Source organism: Cygnus olor, chromosome 2 (assembly GCF_009769625.2).
Source record: "Cygnus olor isolate bCygOlo1 chromosome 2, bCygOlo1.pri.v2, whole genome shotgun sequence".
NCBI classification, from domain to species: domain Eukaryota; kingdom Metazoa; phylum Chordata; class Aves; order Anseriformes; family Anatidae; genus Cygnus; species Cygnus olor.
Window position 1 is genome coordinate 25,091,082 of NC_049170.1, and position 27,322 is coordinate 25,118,403.

At 37.3% G+C, this 27,322-nt stretch overlaps 1 protein-coding gene across 3 annotated transcripts; it reads right to left on the reverse strand.

The window, feature by feature from the left end:
- Nucleotides 1-1,629: 1,629 nt before the first annotated feature.
- PEX1 (peroxisomal biogenesis factor 1) lies at nt 1,630-27,267 on the reverse strand. 3 transcript variants are annotated; one of them, XM_040547147.1, is made up of 24 exons: nt 27,060-27,267; nt 25,829-25,972; nt 23,915-23,998; nt 23,562-23,676; nt 22,700-23,472; nt 21,328-21,447; nt 19,761-19,884; nt 19,377-19,486; nt 18,260-18,360; nt 16,608-16,740; nt 15,802-15,898; nt 14,440-14,610; nt 13,791-13,945; nt 12,604-12,793; nt 12,279-12,445; nt 11,287-11,421; nt 10,700-10,764; nt 9,815-9,957; nt 9,633-9,736; nt 8,440-8,616; nt 6,509-6,739; nt 4,856-5,056; nt 4,434-4,564; nt 1,630-3,467 (listed from the first exon to the last, which is right to left on the reverse strand). In XM_040547147.1, the coding sequence occupies exons 1-24, from the start codon at nt 27,186-27,188 to the stop codon at nt 3,383-3,385; spliced, it is 3,885 nt and encodes a 1,294-aa protein (XP_040403081.1). In that variant the 5' UTR covers nt 27,189-27,267; the 3' UTR covers nt 1,630-3,382. The 3 variants fall into 3 exon arrangements, with proteins under 3 accessions (XP_040403081.1, XP_040403080.1, XP_040403082.1); XM_040547146.1 differs by having other exon boundaries at nt 12,279-12,448; XM_040547148.1 differs by lacking the exon at nt 27,060-27,267 and adding an exon at nt 26,570-26,830 and having other exon boundaries at nt 12,279-12,448.
- Between the last annotated feature and the right edge of the window lie 55 nt (nt 27,268-27,322).

A 27,322-nucleotide genomic window follows, 5' to 3' on the forward strand; every position in this document is an offset into this window, starting at 1 on the left:
TATCATGGGACATTAGTGGGCATGGAGGTCCTATCAGCAAAGTGAAATAGTCCCTTGTGTGTTAGAAATGAGGTAAGTGTTCATATCTATATTTATCACTTGTTTCTTCAGAAGTCCCTTTTACTACGAGGGAATACGGGCTGGCAATCGAGGAAAGGTCAGTGACAGCTGACAATGTCAGCAATAACCGGAGTGAAAGGAAAAAGCTACCCTGAGTTATCAAGCATTTATACTGCCTGTAACACACACCCAGAAAAACTAGAATCTCTATCGCTTAGAGGAGGTCAGGATGAAGGATGCCAGCAGGGAGGCAGAGAACCTGTTTGGCTTTAGGTTGCTGGTTAACACAGAGTTGACTTGGATTGTCACAGAAAAGCAATGGCCCCACGTGATTTGTTTCTTATTGGTCTCAGTCCAGTTTTACTGAGCTCATAAAAACCAACCCACCAACCAGTTTCCATTATCACATACATCTCTGTTGATCATATAACTGGTTAAATTATGACAGTGTGACTGCCACCACTGCACTACTCCCTGCTTGGGTGCCTTTTTTTTTTTTTTTTTGCCTTTTTTGTTTTGTTTTGTTTTGTGACTTAATGGAGGAGATTTTATGGAAAACATGTCAAGAGGCTTGTACAGGACATGGACTGCTTGGCTGCCCTGCCCATGGTATGTACCTTGATGATCCATTGCAGCTGAATCCCAACTGTCCTACACAGCAGGAAACAAGCTTTGTTGTTGTCCCTTTTCACTCTAGGGATACTTCTTAATACCAGAACTTGGGAAAAGAGCCTCCACAGACCAGCTGATATTTCATAGACAATGTTTGTATGGATTTACATGCTTCTGTAACAGATCATTCATTTAGGTCCTTCACTATCTTTTAAGAAGAAATGTTCATATTTTTCAGAATATAATCAACAATTAACCAACCATAACTAGCTATTAATAGCAACCTGCTTTCCTGAATCAAACCCACAGTATCAGTCAAGGTTTTATTTATATTCTAAATATTTATAAATGCTATTATAAATATAATAGAATACAATATATTTAACACAGTAATCATAAATACACTCATAAATATATTAATGTAATATATACATATGAAATATATAAAGAAAACCTTGACTGATGCTGTGGGTAATATCATATATATATATATATGAATATATATACACACGTGTATATACACACAAACATATACACACACACCTGAGTTAGTTCAGCTCACTGGTGAAATTACTTCCTTTTAAAAGAAGAGAGCAAATTTGGAAAGCAGATTTGGAACTGTGGCTTCCTGTTTTTTAAGAACATTTTCCACAGCAACGTGGTATTTAATTTTGGCTGAGGTCTGATAGGACCTCAGCGTATGGCTTAATCCAAGCATGCTTTCCTTTTTAACTTTACAATGTAATACTCGACACTGAAATATAGTACACTATTTAAGTGATTCCAAGTGTGAAGATAATTCCACAGATTATTGTACTGTACTGAACTAGCACCCAACTGTACAGGAACTAGTCAATAAAATTGACTGGGCTGAAGTTTTGAAATTCAAATATTTGAACAGAAGATAATACAGTGTTTCCTTAGGTCACAGATGAAAAACAATTTGGAATTTGAAGCTCAAGAAAGAAAAAAATATATATTTTGAATAAGCTCAGAATATCACTTGGTGAATAACAAGATGATGATGCACACAGAAACTACATCCCGAAGGCCACAGATACCCTGAATGAACTATTGGACCTCAAAAAGGAAATTAAAAAATATATATATATGAAGATTGAGTTTTGACACAGAACCCAAGCAGAGAAACTAGTTACAGCTTTCCAGCTGCTGTACTTCATTAACAATATCCATGTTTTTTTGCCCCTCTTTCATTACAAGATAAATTACTTCCAAGTACCTTACATTTACCACAGTACAAATGTGAGTCAGCATGGAGCATCTGACATGCTCCTTTGCAGCAGATTGTTCAACTCGTATTCGTATTAACCTCTACGGCCATTTAAAACAAACAAAACACACACACACACACACACACACACAAAAACAAAACAAAACAACAAAAAAAGAATGACACCATTATATTGGAAAGATGAACTCAAGGCTGAGGTAATCTAGAATGTGGCTCTACTATTAAGCAAATACATAGCCAGCTTTTAAAAGTAAGTATGGTGTTAATGACATAGTGGTATTGAAAAGAAATTACTACTTTGTAGTAATGCAATAAAGATTTTCAGTTTCAAAACCCACTGAAGCAAGAGTTGAGCATGAGTAAGAAGCAACAGCTTAGCTAGATGAGAAGATCAGGGGTATTACCTGCTACAAGCTAAGACTTGTAGTGTATCAAGGCTACGACTTATCTGCACCAGGATGTAAGAATAAGCATACAAGTAATATATTTTCTGGGTTATTTGCTGGCACTGAACACTGGAACTACAAATAGTAAGTGGCAGTAACAAGTATAGCAGTCACAAGGATAATTGTATGGTCAATATTATGTGTTCTTACCACTACTGACAGAGCATTACACATATAAATGAATTAAATAAACTGTTACATGTAGTGACTTATGGGAAACATCTCTAATTTTCTTCCTTTCCTGGAAGAAAGCTTCCTTCCCCTGCTGTCCACCTCCTTATCAGCTGAGAATGACAACTCCTAAACAACCTGATGGTAAGAAAGCAGTGGTGAATAACTTCAGGATGTAACATTAGACAGCTTCCAAACATCAGAGATTTTTCTGAAGTCTCCAAGAATAAAAGATGGGGTTAGGAAGATATAGTTGCAAAATGCAACTTGATATTCCTCTGAATAATTAACAGTGGCAAAAGACAAAGATAAAATTATACTGGTTTGTCTTACTATTTTTCTTTTATGGCTACAATTGTTCTGGAAGTATTAGAGTAGTTGTCTACCAATAAACATCTGAAGTATCACCCTTCTCTAAGCCGTCCAACAGCTGGTAGAAAATAGCTTTACAGAATGTTTTCAAAATGTTTCCTGCATTAGATATAGTTTATTCAAACAGGATGTAATTGTTATGAGGAAATAAACAGGGAAATCATTATTAGTTTTTTTGGTAATCATATATTCATAAAAAGCAATACTAAAAATTTTATGTGATAAACAACTGGACATAACGTAACAAATGCTCTCTCAAAAATTTAATATTAATCTGCAGGAAGACACTTTTCTTCAAAATAAAATGTGAAATAATTTTACAGCATGTAAACTGAAAATAATTTTTTCTTTGATTGCTGCATTAATAAATCCATATGAATATAAATAATCTGATGTAATCATTTAAATATCAGGCTGACATTTGTCATTTCCATTTACAGTTTAGTAATTACAAGCATATTAAAAGTTACTAAGCTAGAGTCATTTTTTGTCCTGGTCTGTATGCTGAGCCAACTTGTCCTTTCTTCTTCTTGGGATTCTGAAAATCCTCGTACCTTAAAACAGAAAAAGATATTAGCATATTAGTCTGAAATGATTTTGTTTGCATATGCCTCTTCAGATGCAAATTAATGCAACACAGAACTACGGACGTTTGTCTATATTTTCACTGATGTGACAAATGCACATCTCCTCAGACCTACAAGACTAGAATTTTCAACCACTAATCTGACTTGGAAAGCTTTCTCCTCAGCTTTTTTTTTTTTTTTTTTTTTTTTTGAGGGATATGGGGGTGTAGGACTCACAGGGGTGGGGAACAGAAGTGGACTGGATCCTAGGGAGCATCCCTCATTCTCCTTCTTTCCTTCTCTCTTTCCTGTGCTGTAAGATCTGCTTATTTATGTATCAGCTGAGGTAGAATGTGCCTTAACAATTTCCACATCCATCACAGAACATCCTGATGCCAGCGTCCAGCTTATTCACTCCAGTCATTTTCTAGTCTGACATGATACATTTTCATTCTCACTATATCTACTCCTCTGCATATTATGATTTTTTCTTTGGGAACACACGTGCCAAGGACTCAAAACCAACATACCTCTTCCTGAATACTGGAGCTAACAGAGGCCACAACTGAGTCAAACGCCAGCAATTTGAAAATATGCTGGACTGCTACTTGAGGGGACCTGGCTTTAAGTCTTACAGAATCAGAATCTTCTTGTACTGGTATAGCTCTTAACATAATACAAGGTTTTTCTGGTCTGTGATTGAATTTCTAGGTCCTACATTAATGAAAACAAACAAACAAAAATACAGTGCACTGGTAAAAGAATTTCCCCTTCCCAATGTGTAACTTCTGAATTTCTGAAAAAAAATGCTGTCAGAAACCACTCCACTCTTCTGCCATTCCCCACATTAAATAACTATTGTGTTTCTGATGAATAAGAAATATGACAACACCAAATCTCCACTGAATTCACAATTAAAAAAATAAATTCACACACACAAAAAAAAATACTTACAGTTCAGTAAAATTCTTCCAGTCATCTTGGCTAATGGATGGTCTTAAACCCTCAAGTGCAGTCATCAAATGGGACTGAGTAATAATCAGAGTGTTCTTGGCAAGCATGGACTGATTAAAGGTGCTGTCCTCCTTGAAAACAGAGCCAGGAATAAACAACGAGAAATTACCAAAGATCAAATACCTAGTGCCATGAATATCAGTAACTCTGGAACCTCCTCAATACATATTATAAATAAAATCACTTATTTCCCCCCTATATTAATAACACAAATCTGGCTTGTTTTCCTCAAGCTAGGTATCATTTATCTTTGCTATTTTTATTACATTATATTTAACACTATTGCAGAAATTATTTTTTAGAATACCAAGAAATGTTGGGAGAAAAAATGTAAGACTAAATAACACACAAAACTGCCATACTCCGTTCTTGCTTCTGTAACTGGCTTTGATAGCACTGATTTCTGTCCTCAGGTGCTCTGTTTGCTGCTCCTGATTATTTTCCAGGGAGTCTTCTTGAGAGGTTGTTCTAAGCATTGAAAGTTGTGATGATGCTGTGTCTCTTTGAGACATGCTGGTAAAATCGTGACTTATGGAGTTTGGTCCAGACAAACACAAAGAGCTCTAAATTGATCACAAGGAGAAATACATTAACTCATTGCGGACCTAAAAGAGCAACTCAGCCTTTAAGATTTAGCTCATTTTCCAGCCAGTTTAATTCAGTATAACCTTGCTTCCACCAGCAAAAACTTTCTCTTAAAAATGTATCACACACAACTTTTTGCACAGAAAGTTTCAGGTTAATTTGCCAAGATATTTGGGGAAAGTACAAGTTTGAAAATAAACTGCTTCATCTTTGGAAAACATCTATATAGTTTTGCAATGGCCTATGTCAAAAAGAATAAAGGTCTACTAAACCCATTGTTTTATTTATGTATGAAAATCAGTGGTTCTGAAATCTGGGAAAGTTTCTCTAGTTAGCTTTGGAATAACTCATAATTTAAATATTTATCACCTCCAAATTTTCTGTGCAGTGGATAAAACATGCAACTTTCAAGTTCAACAGTTTTAAGAGCTTGAAGTCTTTGTAGCCCCACTGAAGAGTTTCCACAGTTAAAGGAAAATTTAAGTCTCTAACGATACATTTAAGTCTTGGATTACATAAATTTAAGTCTCTAACACTGTCATCCATACCGCAAGACAACAAATACAAAAGCAACCTACAAGACTTAGCAGTCAGTAATTACTTCTCCAATGTCAGAAGAAGCTTTTTTTGGCTGCAAGAATCAATGCAAGACAGTTTTGAAAACAAGACTCTAACACCTTTGATAACTACCTGTAATTACAGTTCTACAACAGATTCTCAAAATGAACGGATCACACGCAAACTCTGAAATCATTTCTTCAACATAAGGAGATTGGAGAGAGCATATTCTGTTTTGCTTACCTGGTAGCCAAGTGAGACCAGCCAGCCTTCTGTCCCTAACCAGCGCCCTATCTCCAAGCTAGCCACAGTATGTGCTGGTTTTCCATTGCAGTAAGAATTCCATTCTTAAGAGCAACAATGGAAGCCAAGATTTTCTCCTGTTATTTACACAATCTTGTGGTCAGATTATTCCATTAATGAATGGTCTACCAGAAACTGAAAAAGTTGTTGATTTTTATGATTATGAGAGCTAGATAGTGATTTCTTAGTGATAAAACTTTTTTTTAGTTAAAAAAAAAAATAAAAAACTGTTTTAGTAATAAACTTTGGAAGGCAACAAGCCCTTAGATCAGACAGTAAGACAGTAAGACAGTTTTTGAATACAGTTTGCCTGATTATAAAGCATTAAGTAGCATTTTGGGGTTTCAATTCAAAAGTGCTTAAAAGTTGTAGAGAAGTCCATACTGTATTTTGTCAGATGGCATCCATCTTGGTTTATACTCTGGACCACAAGATATTAGATGAAGACAATTTCAAGGACAAAGCAGACATAACTGTGTTTATAAAACCCTACCATTTGCCTGGTTCAGTTTTTCTGCTTCACAACCGATAATATTTAGAGAACTCAAAATATTGAGAAAGTAATTTACCAGTTCTGAAGGAGTTCCATTTCCTAGTTCTGATTCATAAGAGCTTCCAAAATAAAGACGATAAATGTTGGACCTTGGATCTTCAGGAAGCAACTCGGACATGTCTAAAGAAATAAGAGATTGCTCTAGCACTGCTTCTCCATCTAGTGCTGAGTCATCTGAGCCACTGCTGTGGTTTAGAAAAACCATGGAAGACAGGCTGAAGTCACTATCAGAACTAGAACCAAAATCCTGTGAGGAAAAAAAACAAAACAAAACAGAACATTTAGAAGTATTAACTCACAGCTAATTGCAAGCTGAAATACATTAAAATATTTAATGTATAGTCCAAATGAAAGTATTGATTTGCATTTGTTTCTAGCAATCCGTCCTTCTCTGGAAGTACAATTCCAAATGTTTTGCTAAGAAAATCCAATGCCTTTAAGCAGAACTTTCCATCTTTATGTCAGAACAGTATTTAGAGGAAATACTCTTAAGGTTTTATTTATTTGCTAAGACCTGTCTCGCCCACTCAGTAACAGCAAGTGTTAGGAAACTTCATGTACATTTTCTGTTGTAGAACTATCATTTCTGGCTTGACCCTTCCCTCCAAAGCAACTTAGTATCTTGTGCAAAGTGGTCTGGGAGACTGCAGTGAGTCTACTTTTACAGTGCCTAATCACTCTGATCATCTTCAGTCATGGTAACACATTTTAAATGTTGATACAGAAATTGCAATTGGTGCTTTACACTGGTGTCTGCAAAACTCTTAGATCGTGCACCCCTATCAATAAAAAAAGTCAGAGCACCTCACCCAATATATGCATATTTATTTGTAAATCATATACATGTACTATTTAAGTTCTAATATTTCCCCTGCCCCCCCCCCCATCAATGGATTTTCTTGCACATGCTACTCTGGAGACTATTACTTTAGACAACAGCCTCCTTTTAATGATGGGGATCATCATCAGGTATGCCTACAACTACTTAGGTCAGCAGCACAGTGTTTAGAAATAGCCATACGAAGGAACAGCAAAACTGAGAGCAGTGTAAGGACACTCTGCCTGTGGGGGGCTGTCCTACTTTTAGTCTATCCTCTTCTCTTAATTTCATATTCTCCTCATGCTGATGCTACAGTGAAGGGATTGTTACGGAAGGTATGCTGGAGATCCCTCCCAATGCTAACAGTTGGATACTCAGAGCCCCATCGCCTGGTAAATCTGGTGCAAAAAGAACCTGAGAGCTCTCCTTGCTTTTATGCCCCTGACCCAACACTTCCCTTTGACTTCCAAGTAGGGGAAGCCATGCCTGGCCCTTCCCAGCCAGAACCACAAGACAGGAATTAAAAATGTGAGGGGAGGTGGCTGAGTGGAAGCTAAAAGAGGAAAGAGGCCTGTCAGTAACATGAGGGATAAAAACTAAGGGTGGGATCCTGTGCCTCGGAAACATGGGTGTTAGCTGGTGCCTGGAATGTAAGACAGAGGAGGCCCCTTCAGATATCACTACCCTCTCGCCACTTCCCCCCTAAACTCAGATCACACTCAATTTTTCAGAACAACTTCATAAAACCTACCAATTCCTTGCTTCCTCCACCACCCAAAATGTGCCAGCTCAAAATTGAATTTGCCAGATGCCCCAAAGCTATGAGAGGCTCCCCCCCTTGATTTGTCAGTCAATTCCTCATAACAATGCTAAATAATTTTGCTAAAATAAATTTTAATATTAAACATTTCTCATAAAATCAAAAAACCTTGTCTTTAAGAAACATTTAAACTAATTTGATATATTATTCTCACATGATACGGGAAACATTAAGATTTTAATCCTCTATACAGGAAAACTAAATATTATTAAACAAATGTGCTTAAAAAAAAAGGAAAAGAATTAACTCTTTCAAACATATCAACATCAAAATAAAAAGAGACATCTTTTATACCAGTATTATTTACCTGTGTTAAACCTGAGCCTAAACTATTATGTATTGCCTCTAACTGGGCATTGTATAATAAAGCTTTTAGGTCAGCTCCTGTGAACTGATCTGTTTTTGCTGCCAGATACTCAAAGTCCACATCGCTTGCCAAGGACAGAGAATGACTGAGAGCTTTTAAGATTTCATAGCGTGAACTCTGTAAGAAGAGAGGAAAAAAAATACTGTCAATAAAGCAACCTGATATTTTCTTTCTCCTGACTTCTAAATTGTGCTTTGGCCCTGTTACAAACACATTCCTATCTGTGGAAGGAATTACCTTTTTTTAAAGATAATACTACCCTAATGTTAATACACATTGGACATACTGTGTAGTAAACAATCTTTAAAATATATGCATAAATTTTGTTACTTTTCCCTGACAAGTCTAAGAGAAACTATACCAAACACACAGTGTGTAGAGAAATACATTTCTCTAAATACCCAGCTAATATCTAGGATCTTAGTGCAGAGGAACATTTTCTTCGTGTACCTTTATAGAATGAAATGATGTGGCATTTGTTAAACTTTCCAACTACTCTGAAAATGAACAGCACTAATTTTTAAGATAACATGTGGAATCAAAGATACACGTTGTACAGCCTTAAAGGCCTGATCCAAAACCCACTATAATCAGTGAGAATCACTCCCTTCCTGGCCAGTGACGTATCTGTCTTCAAAAGAACTTGAACATTTAAATTAACTGTGGGTAAAGAATGGTAGAATTGTCTGGATTCAGAACAAAACTGCTCTGAAAACTTCAGATAATCAAGGGTTGGGTTGTGAATGCCTATGGTTCGTCACTTCAAGCAAACAGCAGATCCATTGGATCTGTAATTCATAGCAAGATGCAGATGATGATAAACACTACCCTACTGCCAATTACTTTCTGCAGACTAGTTTCCTGTTAAAGATATTTTTTAATCATTATTTTTTTGAATCAGTCCACTGGAATACGATTTGATCCTTAAGACAGTGGTAAACAGTCTTTTCCCAGTTTTATACTAACGTACTGGCACTAAAAAACAGTGAGTTTGTATATATAACTTGAACTGTGCAAGCAACTCCACTTTGGCCAGATATGAAATGCCACAAAATATAAAGAAAAGGAGAATAAAGACCAGTAGTTTGATTTTTTTTCCCCTGCCTGTCATGTAAAACGTTTTGTTTTCTCACCTGATCAGGAGGTGGACAGTACAGGCACTTATCCAGTCGACCTGGCCTTAACAAAGCAGGGTCGATCAAATCTGGGCGACTAGTAGCAGCTAGGACGTAAACTCCTTTAGGAAAGTGTAGAAAAATATCATTAACACTTGCTAAACTTATGTGTAAGAAGGGGCACACAGATGAATTATTACCTTGTAAGCCTTCCACACCGTCTAACTGAGTCAACAGTTGGTTAACCACCCGGTCTGTAACTCCAGTGTTGTCATGACCTCGACGAGGAGCAATAGAATCAAACTCATCAAAGAAAACAATGCAAGGCTTGGCTGCCTGAGCTCTTAAAAACAAACAAACAAAAGCCAGTTAAATGTAGCCAGAGAACAGAAAACGGGTTTCCCACAGAAGTTAGAGATTCTTAAGAATCGGATTTCTATGCAATTGTGGCTCATTTTTATGACATACCTTGTACTCACTTTTTCCTTTCTTAAGTACTCAACTGTGTTAATGAAAGCTCATGAAAGCTTTAAAATCCAGTCACTTCAGATGACATCTTGGTTTACACATATCTGCCTCTACATCGTAAACTACACAAGAAGCAAAGGACATGAAGGATATCATTTTTTTTTCTTCCCTTCTTCATTTTTACATTAGTAAGCAGTGAGGCTCAATAAGGACAGACTTGTAAAAACAAAACTGCTGGCACTGAGGACCTCAATACCAAGTCAAGTCTGATTCTGTTTACTGAATGTTCATTACTAGCTGGAGTACACTAGTCCGTGTCCTAGACTTATCTGAAAGGAATTCAGCACCTATTTTCCACAACAAATCTGTGATGTGAACCAAAGCACTGTAGAGAAATGGGAAATCAGCTTCAAAAGTGCACCCTTGATCCAAACTGTTCCTAAAAAAGTTCTTAAAAATGGTCTTGGCAAACTCAACATGACCATTTTGTTTGACACAATTGTTTATTTCAGATACTTTTGTGATTTGACACCATAACTCTCCAAGAACAAAATTATTTCGTGGAGCTTCAACCAATAAAATCTACTGATAATATCACAAATCTTTACAAAGCCAACCTGTTAAAAATATCTCGAACTGCTTGCTCACTTGCTCCAATGTATTTGCTGAGTAGCTCTGGTCCCTAAAAAAACAGAAAAGAATATTCATGGTGTGTTTCTTAATTTTAATGTGTAATTTAACATCAGCATAAGTTTAATATATTGGAGTGAATTTTATTTTAACCAAGAGAATGGCAGCACTCCAATTTGTTCTTAAGCAGTTATTTCAATTTTTCTACTATAACAAAATTAGCGTTAGAGTATCACAAGGTAACAGTTTACATTGCATTTTGAAAATAATTAAAATGTATTTCCAAACTTCATTGTCCAGTGGAATCCGGGATCTTTTTATTAAAAAAAAAGTAAATAAATTAAGAATATCTAGTTAAATTTTATTATTCTTCCTAAAGAAAAATTATACCAAAAAAATCTCAGTCATAGAACTGTGAAGCTCCAGAAAGTCAGACAGATGCTTGGATATCCAGAGACATTCAGTATTTTAAATAAGCTTCTTACTTTAATTTTATTAACTGAATGAAGTAGCTCGACATAATTATGAGTATGTGGTTGTGAAGGCAAAATACTGATCTTAAAAATCTTGTTACCTTGACACTTATGAAATTCATTCCACTCTCTCGAGCAACTACTCCTGCTAACAGTGTTTTTCCTGTTCCAGGTGCTCCATATAGCAAGACTCCTGATCTCTGTCGTATAGGTAGGTTTGCAAATAATTCTGGATACTGGAAAAGAATGTCAACAAGACATGTTCTAAAATATGTGATTATTCTGTAGTGTACTGAAATCTCATGAGTTGGGATTTTTGTTCAAAAAGAATTTTAACTTCTTTTATCCACTTTATTATCAAAAGAGCTCATTTTGACTGTTGTAGTTTACTTGGGGCTGAAGTGGGTTCCTAGGCTTCTTAATTACAAGTAGTGGCATCTTCTACCAAGAAGAAACAGGATGGAATAGGGATGTATCAGAGTTTTAAAACATCCATGCTAGCACTTCTAAATTCGTATTTTGATCACTGACTGGTATGATCAAATTATATAAAGTATACGACAAAAAGATTCTGTCCACTGTAAGAAAAAACATTCAGTCATTTTTCTGAAGACTGAAATGAATGGCTCATCACAATGTTGGAAACTTTAAGCAAGGCAGAAAGGCCAAATTAAAAGAGAGAATCGATGGACTGGCATTCACCCAGAAGATGGCACTCCTCTAGCAAAAGCACAGAAGACAGTTGGAAATGTTATCTTCAGAGAACCTAACCACAAGTCCCTGTAAAGAAGTGTGTAACAAAAGAAAATGCTAGGAATATGTCAGGCAGGGGATGTAATACTGCAATACTCCAGAACAACAGTTAATTTGGAGAAAAGCACAAGCCATTGCCTATTGTTTTTGGGAGAGGGAAGGGGAAGGTGAAAAAGTTTTCCAGTAGCTGAAGATAGCTCAAGAGTGGGAAGCTACAAAAGTAGCTTAAAATCATACCTGCCTTCTTTCTGTCAAATACTGTGCTGCACCTTAAAAATAATTCTTATTCTACTAACAGTATATATAAAATTCAAGTGACTTATTTAAAAGAACTGCATACCTTTGCAGGTAACATGATGGTATCCACAAGTACTTGCTTCACATCTTTTAAGCCACCAATCCTGTCCCAGCCAATGTCTTTAGGCTTATGAAGGTTGACATTTCTCAGAGCTAATGGAGTAAAATCTTTTAAAGCTTTCTGAAAATCCACAGTTGAGAGATTCACTTCTGCTTTATAGAAAAATGAAGAAAAAAATCCTCACTATAAGTAACAAATAAATACATTTCAAACACGAAACAAAATCTGGTGTTTTATTTGGGTGTTATTCAAAGGTTGTGGATAACAGAAGTTAGACTACGAAATCTAGATTTTGTTGTGAACATACCATCATTTTGAAATGCATTCGGGTTAGAAATACAGGCATGAATGGCACGGTCAACCAACACAGTAAAATCTCTAGCAACAAAACCTTCTGTTTCCTTTGCAACGTATTGGAGGTCAAGATCAGAGAACTTCTTGATATCAGAATTCAGTTTATTTTTTATTATGGAACACAGCATTTCACGTCTTTGCTTCTGAAAAATAGAATTGTACAACAAGTGCATTTTCAGTTTTCTGTTTATGTGGATTTACAACAATTACATATGAGTTACTAAAATTTCCTTCACCATTTTAGATATCACCAAATCTTCAAATAACAAAATATGAGCAGGCATGAATATGAACAAAAGTCAATTCTTCAGCTGAACTTCAATAAAATCACCGGTTTTATGGCTTCAAATGTTTACCCTGGCAGTTATCTTAAATCTAACAACAATAATGAAACAACCCCCTGCTCCTCAGATTCTCCTGTTTTACTACACCCATTGTTTCTGTTTCACAGGAAAACAAAAATCTTTCCCTTTGCGCTGATACATGCAGATTATACTGAATGTGAAAACTACTGCATTAGATAAAATACATCTGATAATTTGGTATCTTTTAAGATCTTGACTTTTCCACTGACACCTCCTCCTTATTCATGTATTAGTATTAAAAAAATGCAGACTTGCAAGAAGTGGGAGAAACCTACATTGTATCTAATGCAGAACTGCTTCCTCCATAGCTTTTATTTGCTTGTCTGTGAGAGAAGACAAGCAGGCAGGAACTACTTGTGCTAAATACCAATGAGTTGCCATGACTATTTCATATCATTAGGATATATATGCACAGGTACAAATAGCCCACTTTCTCCTGCAATTAAGTTACACTGTTTATTCTTTCCTTTTCACTTTTCCAAAAAAGACTACATTTAATAGTAGAGGGATATAATTCACATAGAAAAATAACCCCAAACCTTCCCATAAAATTTAGTTTTAATAACATTTTAACATTTAATTCAATTAATTAAGATTTAGGGATATACTTACTCCTCTGAGCAGTGAAAAAAACACACCGGTTTAATCTCATTTACCTAACTGTACTGATCCACGTGTTTTTCAAAGCTGTTTCTCTAAAATCCTTTTACAGGTAACAAGGGGACATACATTTGGAGGGAGCAAATTAACCAAATTAATAAATACCTGAATTTACCTGATCTGGAGACTGGATACATTGGAAGCACTGAAATATATGCGTGCCTTGAGCTGAAACCAGGGAAGGATGTAGGGCATGTTCAGACTGACTTGTAGCAATGAATGCAATCAAACTCCCCATGGAAATAACTTCTTTTATCAGATCTTTCAAAACTAAACAGATAACATATTGCTCTATGAATTGCAAAATAGCAGGAAGATTCTGTATTTGATAATACACATTTCTACTGTAGTAGCATTAACACATACAAAACGTAACAAATGAATATTTGCTTTATTCCCATTTATAAAGGCTTTTCTTTAATAATAATAAAAACAAATAAACAACAACAACAACAACGAAAACTAAAATAACAACAGCAAAACAGCCGGACAATATAATTATTTTTTCTAGGACAGTACATTCCATTACTAAAACATCACTGGAAGTGCTGTTTAAAAGCTATATTTGCAAAGTAACTGATGCTATCTACCACAGGATATTAAACATGATTTTTCTGTGCTATGAACTCTGCTCTACAAACATACCTCATGATCCAGAGGCAATAATGATCCAGACAAGTGTCTAGCTAGGACAGTACAATTCAGGTGCCAGAAATTCTAAGCTGCATTACATTTTCATCCAGAAACAGGTAGCACAATCTTACCATAAGCAAGTCTATTGCTTTGAATTGTTTCAAGGCTGTTCTCATGCTCTGGTGTGGAAGGTACTCCAACAATCTGATCAAGATCATCCATTAAAAGGATGGATGGTTGTCTCCATGATGCTTCTAAAAAAGCTTCTTCCACATTTTTCCTTACGTTTCCTAATCTTTTTCCTAAAACAGAAATACAGTTTCAATGACAAAACATACCAGGGAAAAAACAAACAAACAAACAAACAAACAAAAACAGATTGACTTACAGCTTGCTCAGGTAATACTCCAATGGTTTGGATTCAGCTAACTTAATTGCACTCCTACAAATCAGATATCTAGTTTAAGCCAGAGTCTGCAGTCAGTAAGGAAAGTAGGCGACATGTTCCATCATAAAAGTACTAGAAGGATCACTCTGTCCTAAAATGTGATTAATCATCTTTCAGCAACCACTAGAGGAACCTACAGGTATAATTTCTAGACAGTTAAATACAGAGCAGTGTCAACAGCACCCTAAATTAGCTACTGAAGAGTCCTGCAATTTGAAGAATTTTTCAGCATGAAGGACCTAACTCTTTACTATCTTTCCCTTTTTCTCTGGAGAAAGGATCTTAGTAGGGACTTAAACAAGCAGAAAGAATATAGGCATGCAATATAAGGGTTCTGTAAAAGAAATAATCAAAACCAAAAAACACAAAAAAACCTCTGTAACAATACAGTTCAGCATCCTCTGTGTCTATAACACCAAGACTATTGGTGAAAGCCTATTAATGAAAGATTAAAAAAGCCTTTTTTGTCCTCTTCCATCTTTGGCAATACACTTATTTTAAACACTAAAAACCCACGTATTCACCTTATCACCAAGTATTCATCATCACCTATAGTCATGACTATTAGATGACTACTGCTAACCAACATTAATAGTACACGTGCCAGCATAAATCTGGCTTCAGCTGCTTGTTTGTTTAGTTCTTCTTTGGTGCTCATGTCATTTCTTTCACTGAGTAACACAGGAATTCCTTAACATTTAGGATGTTTAACATAATATTTGTTCCAGCTAGCACAGCTGAAAAAACACACAGTTCAACTTGCAACTTCTTCCTCTGTTAGAACAATTAGAAATAAAGAAGGAATCATTGCTTCAATTTGGTGGTGGTACGAGGGACAGAAACTGCTAAGTGCAAAATAAGCTTAAGACAGTTACACTTTCATTAGACTGTTTAACTTCAAGAATCTCATTGTGGGGAATCACATTCCCTTCCGAAAGCATTAACAATAAAAATTGAAAGATAAGACAGACTAAATATGGTAATTTCAATTATTATGGTTCTTCATCACACAGCACATTTGAGAATGAAACACTTATTATCATACCTCTTAAAGCTTTGCAATCAATTACTTCTACATGAGCATCCAGTCTATCAAATGCTTCTTTGCAGATGGCCTTCGCTAGTGTTGACTTTCCACTTCCCTGCAAAAATAAATGTGAGCTAACATAAAGTTGCACAACTATTTTCTCCTGTTTTTGTGGAGTTTTTATCAGAGCATACACAAGTTAAGCTGGGAAGGCTAGGCACACCTTAGTTTTCATCCTCACCAGTATATAGCTATTCTGTCTCTGCATCACTTGGTAGAGACCAAAGCCATGGACTGAAACAAGTATAAGCCAAATTTAGGGTGGATATCCCCGCTAACATTCTGATTCCACTGAGTTGAGCGTTAAGGCATCTATTGTTATGGGGTATTGTGTTAAATGGAGAACCGCAAGAGGCAACAGGAAACTTAAGAGTATCAACTACACTGTCATTTTATGTTAGAACATAAGAGCAAATACTGTGTTCTTACCTTCATTCAAATATTTAAGAGACAGAAAGTGTCTGTTATACCATAAACACAAAGCATATTAATGACCTATGGGAATACACTGAAATAGCATTGCTAGCAATCTTTAAAGTTGTACTTTATTATGTTATATTATATATACATTTATATTTCATGAATGTATTTTTATATATGTATAATGTTTTACTATGTTAGCTCTGTTCAGCTGACTGCTCATTTTTCAGCTTATTCTTTAATTCTTTGAGTTTGCATGGTATCAAAGAAAACTAATGAAAAGTTTTGTAACTACGGAAAACTTTCTGGGAGGGTTTGCAAGTAGAGAGTAATAAAGTGCATACCTTTCCTCCTGTGATTAGTACCCCTCCACTTCGCAGTCCCACAGCAATACCAGCCAGTTTTTGAGATAAAGGACGACCCAAAAGGCTGTGGCTTATGTGTTCAAAGGAAGATGTTCCTAATTTGTCTACTCCCCTGCATGGCAAAGAAAAAATGAAATGGCCTAGGGTAGCATCAGTGCACATGATGTAAATATTAATAGCTAGCAGTACAGTGAGGTTACAATGTTGGCAATGTGAAGCAGATCACATTTTCAACAAAAAGATAAAGAGAATTCAGTGTGAAGAATTTTTTAATTCTTTTTACATCAGTACTTTTTATTCTGCAGGGGCAACATAGAGGGCACAAACACACATTGCAGAACATCCCTGTTGTGCAACTGTTATCTGCTCATGCTATGCCACTCCAGCAGGAGGTAGGTCTCAGACAACAGAGCTGACTTCAGCTTCTGGGGCTTCATCTATTTTAAAGTACGAGTAACAATTTACTAAGGAATGTAACAAAATAGTAAACCATGGAGCACACCTGAGGCAAAGAACTCCACCTTCTCAGAAATAAAGCAGCACATAGCTCATTGGAAGAGATCTTTGCCCCTTACCTGTCCTAAATCTTTGTGACTTTTGACACACCTTTCAGGTGTGCACCTTTCAGGTCCACAAACAGCAAGGCTCTAAGTTTTGTATTTCAACTTCAACCAAAACGTTGCACCACGAAAAATGAAATGAACAAATGAAGCCTGGTTTCTAACATCCCTACCCTAGCACACCATATCCCTGCCACACTGGCCCCTTTCTGCCAGCCCTCAGTTGCCTTTTACAATGCCAATAGCATACTACCACAATACTCCAAGTCTCTCATGTCCCCTCTGCCCCATTCCTACCTCACTTGCTACACAGTACCACCGTCTTCCCTTGTACTAATTACAACAGCTATATACATCACTTAGTTACTGGCTGTGAAAGAGCCAGTGTGCCCAAGGGCTAGTTCCAAACTGCACCCAGGCCCCCAAGCAGGTTAACCAACTAGCTGTCGAGCTCACATTGCACTTTTTACCAGTGGAACTACTGCTTTGAGTTCTTCTCCACAGCTGTCAATTCTGATAAAACTTGTAGGAACAAAATTCTTTGAGATCCATACCCATTTCTTAACTTTGGTTAAACATGTAAATACATTTAAGTTACTGTGGGAAGCAGATTGACAGACAGACTGCAACATGTAAGTCTGGCTGCCTTTGGAAACCCCAAATTAAAAAGTAATCTCCAACAGCTCCAGTATTCCTTAATGCTACATAGAGGCCTATTTCATACCATTTAGAAGCACACCAAGAGCCACTGAACTATCAGTATTTCTTTTGAAACTTACAGAGTTCTGAGACTTCCCATCCAATTGCCAGATATGGTGACCTATTCAGCACGTAAGTTTAAGTCGTCTGAAGTTTTCTATTCACTTCAGTAAGACTGCTCAGAGGACAGAATTAAACATCTATACAAACAAGAATATGGGCTGAGCCTGACACAAGCCAAAATACCAAAAGATGCAGTGGTGTTTTTTTAAGATCTGGCTTACTTAAAAAAAAAAAAGTGCATTTTCACCAATATTCTTTTTTCTTTAATTCCCATTCAATCACACGTTTTCTACTATGAAAACATCTTACCCTAAACGGTCTAGTTTGTGGTACGGAAGGCTCCTGTCTGTATCGCGCATAGGTGGCTGGCTGTCATCATCAGCTTTTCTAGTTAGAGGATGTAAAAGAACCTACAATAAAGGAAAACGTTAATACTTTACACAGAAGGGTATACAATTGACTAGCCTGTTTTGGATTCTGTATAATTTTGCCTGAACGAAATATGCATTGGTAAAATGGCATACATATAACTATTTCCAAAATACAGTTCAGTGTTTACAATGATGTAACAAGCTGCAATTAGATGTCAGGCTAAGTGCACTTTATCTCAGACTGTGCAGCTCGTCATCTCTTTCCCTAGCTGCAACTTTGATTCTTCTGCTGTACCTTCCTTGTTATGCTGGCACAAGCATTTGTGAGGCAAGACAGTAAATCATACAAGGAAATTGATCTAGGTGAAAAGTAGCCTGGCAAAACACTTGGCTTTTTATTTTTATTTTTATTATTAATCCAAACGTATTTTTCAACCTGGTTTTTCAGGTACCCGGTATGAGAAGCTGAACTGGCAAACAGGGCTAACAGAGAAGTTCACAGACAGGAACAGGCTGGTAGATGCTTAAAGCTCACAGTGCTATTCAGGAATATACATTGTCCTTTCATCTTAATACCAGCCACCAGCATGATTTGTGGAAGTCTTCTACTTCTCTACTACCAATATAAATAAAGCCCATTATACTTCTGTTGAACAGGAGTTCTAAGTTTTGCAGAAAAAATATATTCTGAACAGCCAAATGGGACCCCTTAAGTCTCTGCTAAAATTTAACTTTACCGGTTTAAAAATGGAAAAAATATTTTCCCACTACTATACACATAATCCCGAAGTCACGGGCATTTGCTCAACCAGAATTACCAATGGACACAGTAATCCTAATATTAAGTAAATATTTAATTTTCTGAGAAAGACTAAAAAAATGTCTCACCAATGCCTCAGGCTAAAAAGTAACATGTAAAGAATGCAGATACAATTTAATGAACAGACTGACATTATTTATTTAAAAAGGGAAACCAACATATGATACATATAATTTATTCGTAACCAAATGTAACAATTTAAATTACTTGGTACCTGATACTATGTGATATTTACTTGTATATTAGTCTTTTGCAGCAAACTGGGACTCAGCATAAAAATATTCTCAGACTTATTTTCTTCCATGTGAGCAGGATGCACTACACTAAGGGCGAACTCCTCCATTCCTGTAAAAACAAGGAACAGCTACTAAAATTCCAGACAAATTTAGCTTTTATTCCTCACAAGAGAAAACATTAATATATTTTGAAATACTACAGTACAATCCAAAATGAAAAAAAAAAGGATAATCGTTATTAAAGTGTAATTCATGCTTACAGTTTCAGTGTAAAGAGGTAACTGTTACATTAAATGGTGTATATAGAGATTAAAGGCATTGCCCAAGTAAAATCCATAACGGACGGTTAAGACAGCTACAGCTGGAGACAGTATTATCCTTACCTTCTTTAACATGCAGATGTATACAGTCTGTGCTAGTCATTATCCAGGGAAGATCATCAGTAGCAGAATCCTGTAGCCAAGAACTGAAAGCATATTTAACATCATCTTCGTGTATATCTTTATGCTACATAAGAATATGTAGAGAAAAAGAGAAATAAAACAAAACAAGGTGTTAGTAAGTAAGACTCTTTTCTTCCTATGCATGGAGTATTTGTTTTGCTTATGGTAGTAGAGCTATGGAAGAAGACGAACAGTTTCATTTATTTGGAAAATAACATTTTGCCAACAACCACCATGTCTATCACCTGCTCTACAGAAAGCACCTGCCTAGTCCCTGCTAGAGCAACAGCTGACTCTTCAGCCACCTTTAAAGATTTTATCTTTGGAACACTGATGTGAGGGAAGGAGGAGTTTTAAAGTCTTGTTTTACTTGTCTTGTATTGCAAGATCAAAAAGCACTACTCAGTTCCCAGGATTGAAAGGGCACCTAAGTTATGCACCAATATTGACCTGTGACTTATTTTGGGTGCTCACTGCACCCCTCTCTTTCTTGTATACCCTGCTTCCTATGCAGACTACCCTGGGCTCATCTTCATGGGGGCAGCAACAACAAATTCCAAAAAGCAAGCAAAGAGACCACACGACTGACCCCAGATCACCTAGGTAAACAGAAGAGGAAAAGAAATTGAATATGAATCTCAGCTGAGTTCCTAATCACAGAAGCATAACTCCTGTCTAAAAAGGGGACGGGAGGGCACTGTATTTGAAACATATAAAAGCACACACAAATACTTTGTGTGATTTTAGCAAATTACTGAAAGAATGCTTATTTTAATTCTGGTGTATATCTTAAAAAAACTTATTTCAACTATTCCTCTGTAGGTAAGAAACAAAAAAGACTATCGGGAATGAAGAAAAAACCATGCATAAGGTCTGACATGATGAGAAATGCCATATTTAAGGTTTTGAGGAGCAGCTAACATGACAGATAATCAGGCCAGTATCACAGAGAAACAAGCATGTGGTACATTTTGAAGTATTTTTCATTCTAGATCTACATCCGACAGACCATGAGAACGGTGCTAAGTATGTTTTTACTGTCACAGATGCTCACTCAGCAGACACAGGAGAGAGATTTAAGTATGTAACCCTAGAAACTTAAATCTTTAGCATTAGGAAAATAATTACCATTAGAAGGAGATCAAAATCTAAACAGCACATTAAAAATTACAATCATTTTACTGCATTCTTTCTTAGGAAATCCACCGGCCACTGCAAGATTTGAAGAGCACATGAATGTCTTCTCCCAGAAGACTTAAAAATGGGTATTTCCACTTTAAAATTATGATTTTTGTTATTGTTTTTACAGGCTTAAATGCATACTTAAATTTGCTAGGTTGAAACCATGTACTGCAAATGCAGTCTGATGCAAATTATTCTTGATTATTGTTGTTATAACAAATAAAAACAAATAAACATTACAAAACAAAACAAAACAGCTTTGACCAGAGCAATATTAGTTTTTTCCAGTATGTGAACAAATACATGACCAAGAATATCAACTCACTAAGTTCTGTCTGGGTTGCAGCCTAAGAGATACAGGAATTTTAGGAACAGATTCAACTGACTTAATTCGGACTGCTGAATGTATATTGATATGTAGCTTTTTTCTCAGTGCATCTGGAATCTAAAACATTTGAAACAAAAGCAAAGAAAAAGGAAATATCAGACAATAGAACAGTTATAACATTGCTTACATAGTATGGTATCAGTATTCTTAAAGTGTTGCAAGAATGTTTTAGTAAAGGAAAAAAAAAACAAAACAACCAAAACCAAACACAAAACCCTTTCATTTGCTGATTACAATTAATTTTACATGGGCAGGTAGGTATAAATAATCCATTATACAGATCAGAGCTAAGCACATCTGCAGTACAGAGAAATCCAATTTCTTTAAGTTGTACTAGTTTGTTTGCCCTTTAAAAAGGAAACTGCTTTTCAAACATTCTGTGTTATTTTAAACATACTACCAAATTGAAAACATCTCATAAATGTTTATTAAACCTGAAAGACTTAACAGTTGCTGGCATTTGGAAAATTGCTGTGTCTCAAAAGTTTTAGTGGTAAATACCACTGCAGACTTTTTTCTCAGCCTCAATGAAAATAAGTGAATGGTAAGGAGTATAATATGCCGGAATAGTCAAACAGTTATTTGGAGGGCATTTGATCTGTTTTTGTTGATCCTGTACGTGCTTCCAGAAAAGAATATAAGCAGGCTGTAGTTCTGTCAGAACAAGCCAAAACGTCAGTGTCTACGCACTGGGTCTGGGCCACCTTACAAAATATTGTATAAAGACTAAGATAGTTTAAATGATATGAAAGCTAATTATTTGATAGTAATTTAAGATTTTAATAAAAGCTTTAACAGTATATAAAAGCATTTCTTAACATCATTTACCAATAGGATACGTGATCCCATTACTTTATAGTTTGATGACACATGAGTCCAAAGCATATTTTAAAGTGATATCTAATGGAAAACAAAGAAACAAAACCAACAACCCACCTCGTCATGCATTACTGAATGTATGTAAATAAATACTTTCATGTTCTCATGAATATAGTGGCTGCCAACAGAATTTGAAGAAAATACGCACCTCCAGCAACACTAAAGAATTTTCCCCGTTTGGTGCAAAAATGCTAAGGATGCAGAAACCCAGAGTACACTGTCTATCTCAGAAGATAACGGTAGCATAACACAGAATTAGATGTCTTAGCAAAGCATAGGTCTAAGAGATATTATTTTATTCTAGTGTACTATATTTGAGAGCTTAATGCAAAGCCTATACCCCCAAACTATATACTAACTAGCCAGTTCCACAGTTATCCAGTAAAAGATATCCAATAAAAAGCCCAAAAGATAGTGTGCTCAAACTGACCCAAACTCTTCCAACATGTAGGGTTTCCCCACTGTTGCCATACTCTATGACACTCTTTAGGTCTTCAAATCCGTTCCAAACGATCTGCACAACAGATCCCTCACTGGATGCTTGACTGCTATTAGAATTGGAATTGTTTTTGTCTTGCGGACTAGTCAAATGTTTTTGCTTTTCAACTGGCAGATTTTGCTTTGCTTCTTGATGACGCTGTCTTGGGGAAAGCAGCTCATTAATTTTCCCGTAAGATACTACGGCATTTGGCTCCAAATCAATAAATTCTAAATTCCATGGAAAAATATGAATGGCATTGTATTTCAGAAATGCATGAGTAGCTGATGCATTCTGTACGCTGGGAGGCTGGGACTGACATACTCTAAAAATGGAATCCATGTGAATTAAGTTCAGCAGCTTGTCTTTGAAGGTGCCCATTTCATCTTTATCACACAAAGTCTTTTGTTTCTGCTCAGGTGTACGAGAGAAAATGCTCCCTATGTAATTCCACATATCTGGGAGAACATTTGAGCCAAATGTCACATTTGCATCGGCCTTACTCTGTTCAGGGACTCCTGGATTTAAGTGAGGTTGGTTGGCTAAAGGCTCCTTTACTGTTTCTTCTTGCTCCATGTTATTTTTCACAAAGCTTTTGAGCAAGACGTCACTTTCCGTGAAAGGCATGCTGGTGATGTTCTCTTCAAGTTCACGTGTTTTGGGGCGTATCAGAAGTTCCGTGCAGGGTTCTAATCTCCCATAGGGGGCTGCTGGCATAAGTGTACCTGAGTATGAACAGAACAGATGAATGAATGCATCCACTCTTGCAGAACAGCTCTCTCAATGTACCACATCAGCATTCAGTGCTGCTTACCAATTTTGATGTAAATGTGAGTGTGCTGTTCAACCCATACAGGAAAGATGGCTTTTGGAAATACTATTCGAATTTGGTCAAGAAGATGTCTTTCAAGAGAGGAAGCGTGCAGTTCCTGGGAAAACGTGATATAATTATAAATTAAATACTACATATATTTTGAACGTTTGAAGATAAAAACTATATGTCTCTTTCTAATACAACATTAGAAATATAAAGTACAATGAAAATGTACCACATTTAGTATTTCCTTAGGGGCAGAAAAAGAGTAGGGAATTACGAAAAAATGCTAATGTCTACAGTCTCTGTTATCTGTAAGAAAAAGACATGAACAGTAGGGAAGGTTTTATTACCAGTATCTCCCAATCATCTGCCGTGAGTGGTTCCACTTCTACTTGCTGACAGGAGGAGACATGGGAACAGGGTTCAAGGAATACCTGGCAAAAGTAACAACATTTGAAATACTGAACTTCTATTTTTAAAGACATAAAGACTCCATCTTTAACTTCGCTAGAAAACGGACATCTCTTTCATTATATGTTTTCACTGCCTTGAACATACACCTTAATGATACGAGGTAATTCATAAGCAGAAGATGGAAGTTCAAAGTATTGGAGACATTACATTGGGCATGCTTGGGGACATCAACACGCTGTGAATGGAAGTGAACGTGCAAAGCATCAAGAGCTTTATCAGCTGATAACAAATTTTCAACGCATACTGATCACAGAACCATTTATATATTTTTTTAATGTTCTGGAAGCTAGACTGATGAAAAATTCATTGAGTTGTGCATAAATTCAAGTAAGGCAAAAAACAGCTGAAGAACTGAGGAAAAAAATACAATACAAAACCAAACCTAGCTTCTTTATGAAAGGTTTCACGGAAAGCAGCTCCACTTCCACAGAACAATTTTAAGGTCCTGTGTATCAGGAAAAACAGTAAAAGCTACCATGGCTTATGGAAAACAGATATGTTTAATGCTTTCTCAAAATACATTTCAAAAGTTAGTTTTTACCAAAGGTTCCATTTGACTGAAAGTAACAATTTTTAAACAGTATCATGTCATGCATTTTTAAATATTTTTTTCCTTGAGATAAAACTATTTCTGTCCTCTGATATTTATTTATTTCAGATCAGCTTTTATAAAAGTAGCAATCTATTTGAAACTCCTGCAGGTCCTCAAGTTTGAGGCAAAAGTTGTCAGGCATTCCCTTTCTCCAATGTGGTAAATAGAAGAGCATATTATTATGAAACACAGCAAACATACACTTTCTGAGTCCAAAAAGATCGCAAAAGTTTCCAATTATTCTATCAATTGTACAGACAATTATTTCCAGGCAAGAGTTGAGTGTTCTTAGGTTTCCGTTGCCAATTTTCTTTTCCTGTTGAAGACTATTAATTATTAGAACAAAAGTTACTTTGCCACTGAACTAGTTAGTCTTACAGTTCTGCAAATAGTTGCATCATTTCTAGACAGAATATGCTAAAAAAATGTAAACAAGGTAAGACAATACACTGCTTTTGAGCCACTGTTTTATTACGCTGAATAAAATTTACAACAGGAGAATCGGCATATATGAATATACCAAACAGTAACACCGTGTAGAGTAATACTCTTCCACCCATGTTTAACTTTCTCCCTATTAATATAAAAAAAATCTTGGGATATTGAAATATTAACAGTCCCATGACAAAAAGCTTTGCCTGCTTCCTGGGCATCTCTCCAGCTTTTCTCTGATGAAAGAGTAAATCAGAACAAGAAGTTCAACACACAAGAAATAGGAAGCAAATTTAAATACACATTCAAAGAGAAAAGACACAAGGATACATGGTGAAAGGGAAAACAGGGATGAAAATAAAATCCCAAATAAGTCAGACAAGAAGAAATATGTTATCAATAATTACTTAAAAATGACAGGAACTCCAGGCAAAATATTCTTATAATTCCTAACCTGTTTAATTACTTTAAGTTTTCCTAAAATTAATGGCACTGGAAACAGTGGCTGCAAGTCTGTGAGGACCTATCCATCAGCCTATCCTACTTTAATTTAGGTAATTGTTACTGATTTAACAAGCAAATCTTTTCACAGTGGAGATGTTTCTGGATGGTTATCTTTTCTCCTGAGAAGATTTAAATGCAGTAATTGTCTAAATACATGTAAAGAAGGTCATAGCTAATTTGTAACTTATTACCTTTTCAGGTATCTTGCATGATACTTATTATTAAAAAAGAAAAGAAAAAAGAAAAAGATTGCATTTCAAACCTGATCTCCAGCTGCAATGCCAAGTTTCTCTGCTAAATGTCTGTTAATCTCTGCAGTGTTTTCACTCTGGTGACCTCGATGCCTCATTTCCATCCAGCTCAAAAATATAGGCTGATGAACGCAGGATATTTTCACAGCTTGGCCCTATCAGTTTTAGAGAAATAAGATAAATTAATGCCATAACTGACTATGTACAGAATGAAGCTACAAGACTTTAAAGCAGTTACACTCTTTCCCCCCCCCTCTATTGATGGAGAATTTGTAAGATATCCAGAAACCGCAGCAGGAGGGAAGCGAACATGTGTGCTGGATTTCTTGCGACACGTACGTGCCCTTCCCCGACTCTCTTTTACTATGCCAAAGGGCAGGATTTTCCCAATCTTGGCAATTTTGCCTCTGTGCCATGTCTTTTCGGCCCTGAAGGGTTAGCGTGACCTTGCAGGGGATGTTGTACCAGAGCTACTCCCACCCTCCCCACATTCGCCCCAGATTTCTCCTCTTTAACACTGTTCTTAGGGATTTTTTTCTCCAGACTGTCTGTCCTGCTAGCAAGCCCCTAATCCCTAACTTCTGCTCGTTGCATAATGGATGCACACAGGCTTTGCTCATGTTTTCACGCGAAAAGTTACTTAAAGAGTAAGATCCCCTTCCTGCAACTGGGACTCTGAGTGACAAGAGCCCCAAGGAACATATAGTGGAATATCCACGTATGCCAAGATTTATGATTCTGCCTGGATTTACCATCGCAGTTCCCATGTGAATGCTGAGGAATGTGTTATAGGTGTAAGAATCACAGCACTGAGGGACACAAACGACACCACACAGCGTAAGCCGGCGCTCAGAGGCGAACTCCAATCATTTTATTAAGGAGAACGCGCGGCCCAAGATGCAGAACCCTCGGCGAGATGCCCCAGGACCGCGCCTCACTAAAGCCGGGCCGAAAAGCGGCACAGCTCGGCCCCCGCTGCCCCCCACAAGCCACCACCTGACCGCCCACCCCCCGAGGCCGCCATGACAGCCGCAGGGCCCCGACCCTGAGGCGCTGCCGCTATGGGGTCGACCGCGCCCCGTCGCAAGGGGCGCCTCGGGGCTGGGGTGGGCGGGGCTCCCCGTTGCCATGGCCACGGAGCAGCCACCGCCCCGGTCGCCATGGCGACCTCGCCGGCGGCGCGAGGGGTGGGGGAACGTTCTCCCAGAATCCTCCGCGCGCTGCCCTCGGCCGGGCCCGTACCTGCTGCAGGCGGAGGTGCGAGGCCAGCGCGGGCGGCAGGCGCAGGAAGCAGTCCCGGGTCCCGCTGAGGACGAGCGTCACGGCGGCGGCTCCGGCCGCCCCCCCGGCGGGGTTCCCGCTGCACCACATGGCGGCGGCCGGGCCGGGCCGGGCCTCGCCACCCGGCGCACTGCGCGGGGCTGCCTGCTGCGGCGGGCAGGGCCCTCCCCCCCCCCCGCCCCCGGGACAATGGTACGGCCAGCCGCCGACCAATCGGGGCGCGG

What these genes read in the sequence shown, in the direction of transcription:
- PEX1 (XM_040547146.1), bottom strand. Translation starts at nt 27,188, where the DNA reads ATGTGGTGCAGCGGGAACCCCGCCGGGGGGGCGGCCGGAGCCGCCGCC. An exon ending in CAGATGATTGGGAGATACTG is followed by an intron (nt 23,677 to 23,914) that starts GTAATAAAACCT and finishes ACGTTTTCCCAG; the next exon opens with GAACTGCACGCTTCCTCTCT. An exon ending in GTTCGAGATATTTTTAACAG is followed by an intron (nt 9,958 to 10,699) that starts GTTGGCTTTGTA and finishes TTTGTTTTTAAG; the next exon opens with AGCTCAGGCAGCCAAGCCTT.